The following is a 7601-nucleotide window of genomic DNA, read 5'->3' as shown; positions in this document are numbered from 1 at the left end:
TTTCTAACATTGTTTTCATATAGTTTCTAAACACTTTCCCAGGAAAGTAACTATAACCATAAATGTTTATACATTCCATTAAAGATATGTCTTTTGATGGATGTTTCTTAACGACCAGTGTGTTTGGGAAGGTGTTAACCTGACTATCCAATCCCTGGTCATTGTCGAGAATCTATAAATACTGAAACGACAGAATAAAGCTGCTTCTTCCTCTACCATACATCGAGTGGTGTCTGTGTAAATAATTTTGCGTCCGACAGTGACATCTGGTGACTTTTGACAGGTATTGCAGGTGATGGTAGCGGTGTCATTGGTCAGTCCTGAGCCATGGCTACCTTCGGATTGTTGCCGACGGAGGCCTTGGTTGTGGGGTTTTGGCATGCTGTATTCAATTGGAAGCAGACTGATGTTTCAGATGCTGATTTTCAGCGGTTGTATGCTTATGGCAGAGCTTTGAGACGGTTTTTTCAAAGCCAGCTTGGGATGCGTTAGGTGATTCCCTGATTCAGGCAATGTCCGTGGCATATGATGCTGACCTGGCTCGGCTTCTGGTGATCTGGCGGCAGTGTGACTGCACTCTGGACAGCTCTGCATCCTCTTCGGCCAGTTCTGTGGCTGTCTTCTCTCACCTGGATGATGAGGACAGCTTGGATTCCAGCCCTGGGAGCAGGGTGGAGTTTTCTCTCTCCTCCCGTGATGCGGGGCTGGAGGTAGGCTGTGGCTCAGGTTCTGAGGTTGGCTCCCCCGGGTTTGCTGGGGCCATTGGGGGTTCCATGGAGCAAGCTGGGTCCTGGCCAGTGGGCCATTGGGGGTTCCATGGAGCAGATGGGCATGGCCCCGCCTCACCTGGTGCCCAGGCGGCAAAAGCCCAGGGCAGGGTCGCCTTCTCTGTGCGTTTCCAGTGCAGAGCGCCGTGGAGCTGCCTGAACAAGGGTCTGCACAGCCCCTGGAAGAGGTGCAGGGGAAGGTCCGATGCTCTTGTTGTGACTGGGCTGTGCTGTACCCCACAGGAGTTGGGGGCGGGGGGAATGGGGCGGGCTCCACGCCAGCTGCTGTGCATGCTCAACAAGCGCTGTCCTGGAGGGCGGAGGTTTGGGTGACTGTTTCTCGGCCCCTGTCCCAGTGGGCGGGGTGCCTGTGTTGCTCTGCGTAGAGCGGCCGGCACCGGCTTTTGAGCCTGGCGTCCCCAGTGAAACTCTGTTGGGGGCGATCCCAGCCACTTCTCCTCCCACACCAGATTCGTTGGGCTTGGGGGGGTGCCATGTGCAGCGCGGATGCTGGACTGGCTGCTGTGGGTCCCGTGATGTGGGTTTCCCCTCCCACGAGCCCAGGAGAACCCCTGGCAGTGGGACAGGGAGGTGCCGTGGCTCCGCGAGCCACGCCCCTCCCTGCGCCTCAATCTCCTCCTGCTTTGGGGGTGGACCACCCCAATCTGGCTCCACCCCACTTTGCCTCAGGTTCCTGGGTGATGCCCGAACCCGCAGGTGGAATGGGGTCTCCCCTTCTGTGTCCTGTAGCCGGGATGGCCGTGGCAGATCCGGACCCTGCATTATTTACTCTTGGCACAGGTGGTGCCAATATACCGCTGTCATGAAGCCGGTGGCCCCCAGGGGCAAAGGTCCCAGGGCTGGTGGGGCTTCTTCAGCTGGCCTGTGGACTTGGCCTCCTGGCCAGACAACCATACAACCTCGAGACCAGGTGCGGTTTTGAGAGGCGGTGAGAGCCAAGGTTGATGAGGTGGTTGGTCATGCTTCTGAACATAGCCCCCTGGACGTCAGGGATGGGTCCTCTGATTCTGCTGGTGCTACGGCGGCTGTGACGCTGAGCGCTGTTGCAATGTCTTCTGGCCAAATGCCTGGCCTTGTCTCGGGGGACCCTGAGACAGGACGTGGCAGGCAAGACCGTTCCTCCGGAGGGTTATCAGGTATTCCCTGTGCTTCAGGATGTGACTCAGAGGACCTATCAGCCATTATCCTGGAAAGCTTTGGCAAATCTCTGGGAGATGGATGAGAAACATGGGTATGGGGTCGAATGAAGTTATGAAGGCCCTTCAGGGCCTTGTTGGTGGTGTCCTAGTACCTTATGATATCTGGAGTTCAGCCTGTGTTCTTTATCAGCTGGTAGAATATGACTTTTTCATATCCCAATGGGCTCAGAAGGCCTGTCAAGTGGAGCAGCAGAATACTGCCTTGGGTCAGCGGGATCCTAGGCAGGTGATCGGTTCTGATGTTTTGCTCGGCAAAGACGGCTTTGCTGACATTAGCAGGCAGGTTGGCCTTGACCCTATTGTGCTTGAGCAACGCAAAGAGACGGGCATGGCACCATTAGTGCAGACCCTAGAACTGGCCGCCCCAAAGGAGCCTTTTGTGAATGTTATCCAGTGGCGTGACAAGTCTTTTCTGCAATTTGTGAATTGGCTGACTGCTTCTGTGGAGAGGCAGGTGCAGGATCACAAGGCGAGACAGACTGTGCTCAAAAACCTCTCAAGGTCTAATTGTAATGCCGTGTGTCGGAGGATCATTGGGATGCTTCCTGGTGATCGCTCGCTGCTGCAGATGGTGCAGGCTTGTGTAGAGGCAGGTGTTGCTGCTGAGAAGCCCCCTACCATGGCTGCTGCGCTGCGGCCAACTTGGGTGAAGGGGCAAGGTGGACAGTGTCAACAGGGGACTGCTCAGGCCAGCAAGAAGCAGAAAAAGAAAGTGCAGGGGGTCTCTACTCCCTTGTTTTTCTGTGCCCAGTATGGTAGGCCAAATCATGCAGCGAGTGTGTGCAAGGCAAAGGTCCATGCCACTGGTCAGCCTCTGCTGGGCTCAGGAAATGGGAAACAGAGTGTGACAGAGAGACATGCTCAGACACAAGCCTCTCTTCACACCCTGGAGCCGATGGAGGTTTGCTTGGCCAGCTCATAGCCAGCACCTCTGGCTCAGCGGGCCTTGATGTCTGCACGGCAGACACAGTTGTCTTAGACACTTGCAGGATGTACAGGGTTCCTTTGGATGGTTTTGGTCTGGGGGGGTGAGGGCATGAGTGGGTGAGGGTTCTTCTTGTGGGGAGATCTAGTACCACTGCTCAGGGCATTGTGGTGCACCTGGGAGTCATCAATTCAGATTTCACAGGGTGGATTTATGCCATGGTTTCCATGCTCACCTCCCCTGCCACTATCCCTGTAGGCTTGCTCAACTTGTACCTTTTAAATCTTGTGTTTGCAGGGCTGAGAACCAGCTTTGGGTCCACTGGGCTGCCTCAGGCTCACTGGATTTCTGTCCTGATGGCCAAGGAACATCCTGAACAAGTCTGCACCCTGTCCATCCCTGGTGAGACACCACCAGAGGTTATCCTCTGTGGGCTTCTTGACACTGGAGTGGACATCATGATTATCAGGTTTGCTGACTGGCCCCTGGAGTAGCCCTTGGAATCGGTGCGGATGTCTGTCGTGGGGTTGCCAGGAGCAGCACAATGCTATGTGAGCCAGAGGCCCATGTCCATCATGAACCCAGAGAAAGACACGGCCATGATTTGGCCATACGTTACATGCCCCACAGATAACTCTCTGGGGGAGGGATGTTCAGGCTGCATGGGGAGTGCATACGGGGACAGATTTTTGATGGGGGCCACTGTGCTGGAGGGTGCAGACTGTCCAACACCTTCTATATGGTGGCTGGTGGATAAACTTGTTTCAGAGAACCAGTGGCCCCACCCTCATGGATAAACTGGTCACCCCCCATGATTTGGTGCAAGAACAGTTGGACCAGGGTCATCTGGAGCCTTCTACCAGTCCTTGGAACACTCCTGTTTTCTGTATCAAGAAGAAATCTGGGAAATGGAGGTTGCTACAAGACCTCCAGAAAGTTAATGCTGTGATGGAAAGCATGGGGACATTGCAGGTTGTCATGCCGTCACCCACCATGCTTCCCACTGGTTGGCCAGTGCTCATCGTGGATCTGAAAGGATTGTTTTTTTATGATTCCTTTGCATCCCGATGACAGACCAAAATTTGCCTTCTCAGTGCCAGCTATCAACAATTCTGAGCCCCCACAGAGTTATCAATAGAGGGTTTTGCCACAAGGAATGTGGAATTTGCCTGCCATTTGTCAATGCAGGCTCGAGCCCTGTCTGGAGTTCGCCAGCAGTTTCCTGATGCTCAAGTCTATCATTATATGGATGACATTTTGGTGGCTGTGGCCACCCAGGATGAACTGCTGGAGATACAGCCTCAGCTGATCAGCATTCTCATGGGCTGCAAGTAGCTTCAGAAAAGGTTCAGCGCCAACCTCCTTGGAAGTATTCGGGGGTCAAAATTTTGGAACAAACAGTTCAACATCAAGAGGTGCAGTTTGTGTATTCTGTAAAGACACTGAATGATGTTCAGACATTAGTGGGTGTCATCACTTGGTTGCGTCCCTATTTGGGACTGACCACGGTGTGATGGATTGGCTTTTAAGAAACAAAGGGAAACACCTAAGGAAGTTAAGGCTGCTGGAGGCTGATGGGAGTTTTTCTCCTGGCCAATAACTGGCCATTTCTGAGAACTGACAGTAGTTTTGACCATTGAAAAGTGAGATCAACCTGTGAAAACTGTCTTAAGATCTAAGCCTGAGAATTTTTTGCTGTCTTTGGTTTCCAGCTTTTGAAGAGGTAACAGGGCTCCGGTTCAGCCTCCTCTTCCCCCCAGGCCGGACAAGGCCATGGGGGGAGCAGGGCTGGCCAGAGTTCTGCGGGTCCCAGGGATGATGGAGACTGTGAAGTGACAGGAGCCCCTTCCCAGAGGGCTCACTGGGCCTTGTACAGCGGGCCTGCCGGCCCAGGCCGGTCCCTGGCTCGACTGCAGTTTCTGCCGCTGCTGAGTTTCACCAGAGACTGCTGAGTAAGGGGAGAGAAAGCCATTGACCTGCAGAGTGCTGAGACAGTGGCCACATTCCCCCAGAGCAGCCACGGAAAATCTTCCATCGCAGACAGCTTCAGCCGCTGCTCCAGCAGAGATCACAAGACCATCCAGAAGGCTTGGGCAAGATTTTAACCCTTTCACTACCCAGATGAGACTTGCAGATTAATCCTTTTTCCAGAGAGAGGGGAAAAGAGAGTGATCAACATGTAAAGAGACAACATAAACTATCAAAGACAGTGAGGAAATGAATTAAGCTTCAGATGAGGGAGAGAAATAAGGAGATGCTTTAATAAGCTGAAATATTCTTTTTCTAAAACTATGGAGATGGACAATAATGTTCTGAAAAAACTCCTTTAATTCATGACAGAGTATTTTGCGGGGAAAATGGAGTATTTCAAAGTGTGGATCTAAGCAAATGGTGAAGTAGTTGTGATCACATGAGATGCTGGAACAGGAAAAGAGAAGTGATAGTTGTTGAAGATTTGTGGCCTTCAAGAGACAAAGAGAAAACTTCTGTTTCCAGAAATGATCACAAAGACAGATGAAGATAATTTTTGCCTTTGAATAACTCATCCTTAAAATGACACCCATTGATCTATGGCCCATGAATACACCTCAGAGTGGTGTGAAATGGGAGGAAAAGACTGATAGCAGAGTTTCCGGGCAGCTGGCATCAGAGAAATAGAAAACCATGAGAAAATGTTTTTCCTGTGAAAAACTCCATAGATTGACAAAAGAGAACTTCTTTTCCTCTACAAAGACTGATGGAAAGACTATAGCAAAGTTGGGACTGTTTTAACCACCAGGATTTTTTTGTCTCTGTGTTGTCATGTGAACAAGGGAATGGTTGGGTAGTGGGGAAAGAGGGTGTCTGGAAGTTTTATTCTGGTTTCTTATTCTTGTAGTTTTGTTAATAAACTTTCTTTGTTCCTTTTAAGTTTTAAGCCTGTTTTGCCCTTGTTCTGATCCATTTCTCACAGCAAGAAATGAGTAAGTTTTCTAGTGATTTTTTTAGCTAATGCTTTTAAACCACGACACACGGCACAGCTGTCTCCCTTGTTTGATCTGTTGAAGGGGGACTCTGATTTGAAGTCACCTCAGACCCTGGCTCCAGAGGCACAACAGGTGCTGGAGGAGGTTCAGTGAGCAATTTCTGCTCATCAGGTTTATAACATTGATCCTTCCATTGATGTTGCTGTTTTCATTACCACTCCAGATTTGCATCCCACAGGTATCATTGGCCAATGGAATGATGTGTGGTCCAATCTCTTGCATGTCCTGGAATAGGTCTTCCTATCCCATCAGCCACAGAAGATGGCTACTGCATTGTTTGAGCTGATAGCTCTCTTGATTGTCAAATGTTGGCAACAGTGTTTGCAATTGATGTGTACGGATCCCTCAAAGAATGTGCTCCCGGTGCCGTGGGAGGACTTTGACTGGAGCTTTGCAAACCACATTTCCTTGCAAAGTGCTCTGGAGAACTTTTCTGGGCAGATCATCTATCATCTTTCCAGCTATGAACTATTGCAAGTAGCAAAATTCACTGAAATTTCTCTGTGGCCCAAAAATAATCAGGAACCTGTGAAAGGACCCACTGTCTTTACTGACAGTTCAGGGAGGACTGGGAAGGCCATTGCTACCTGGAAGGACGGATATGAGTGGCACGTTATGGAGAGTCATGAGGATGGGTCAGCCCAATTGGTGGAATGATGGGCTATTGTAATGGCATTTCAGAAATTTTCCCAGGAGCCTTTCAATCTGGTCACGGATTCCACCTATGTGGCTGACATAGCCCAGCGGTTGGGTCATTCAGTTTTGAAGGAAGTCAGTAATCCTGCCTTGTTTCATTTACTGAAGACCCTGTGGTGTGCCATTCAGGCCCAGGTGCATCTGTACTATGTTCTGCATGTGAGGAGTCACACCAATTTGCCAGGTGTTGCAGAAGGTAATGCAAGGACTGAAAAGTTGGCTAACCCTGTGGGTTGCACCTCAGCATGACACGCTCAAGCAGGCCAAAGCATGGGTTTTTCCACCACAACGCACATACTTTGAGGAAGCAGTTCCAGTTGACATCAGCTGAGGACCATGACATTGTTGAGTCTTGTGACTGTCATGCGCTTGCTGTGCCTTTGCCAGCAGGGGTAAACCCCAGGGGCCTTAGGGCCTTGGAGCTTTGGCAGATGGATGTCACCCAAGTTGTCAAGTTCGGTCGGCTCCGGTATGTGCACGTCAGTGTGGACTCCTCTGCCATGTGGGCTTCTGCTCACAAAGGAGAAAAGACCCATGATGTCATTGCCCACTGGAGGCAGGCCTTTGCCGTTTTAGGCATACTTTCTGCTGTGAAGACCGATAATGGTCCTGCTTACACCTCTCAGAAGGTGTGGCAGCTCCTGCAGTTGTGGGGTGTGTCACACAAGTTCAGTATCCCTCATTCTCTGACAGGGCAAGCTATTATGGAACGTGCTCATGGTACACTAAAGCAAGTTCTACAGAAGCAGAAATGGGGAATGCAGGGTGAGACCCCACACAGTCGGTTGGACAAAGCTTTATATACCCTCAATCACCTCACAGTGCTGCAGGACTCCGATAACCTGGTCATGTTGAATCATCACCTTTCATTGCAGGCTTTGGATGAGACGCCTCAGCCTCAAGAGAAGGTTAGAATGAGGAATTTGGTCACCAAGTAGTGGGAAGGTCCCTTTGACCTTATCGCTTT

At 50.8% G+C, this 7601-nt stretch overlaps 1 protein-coding gene across 1 annotated transcript; it reads left to right on the top strand.

The window, feature by feature from the left end:
- Positions 1 to 2015: 2015 nt before the first annotated feature.
- Positions 2016 to 4247, top strand: LOC148184209 (endogenous retrovirus group K member 21 Gag polyprotein-like). The gene is made up of 2 exons (XM_088056992.1): positions 2016 to 2888; positions 4101 to 4247. Exons 1-2 carry the CDS (start codon positions 2016 to 2018, stop codon positions 4245 to 4247), a joined length of 1020 nt encoding a protein of 339 aa, XP_087913118.1.
- Positions 4248 to 7601: the final 3354 nt, after the last annotated feature.

The sequence above is a fragment of the Pseudopodoces humilis genome, chromosome 6 (assembly GCF_049639895.1).
Source record: "Pseudopodoces humilis isolate 2021_Gansu_Grassland_sample_001 chromosome 6, ASM4963989v1, whole genome shotgun sequence".
In the NCBI taxonomy this organism is placed as follows: Eukaryota; Metazoa; Chordata; class Aves; order Passeriformes; family Paridae; genus Pseudopodoces; species Pseudopodoces humilis.
Note: the sequence above shows the minus strand (reverse complement) of the source record. Positions and strands in the feature narration are given on the sequence as shown.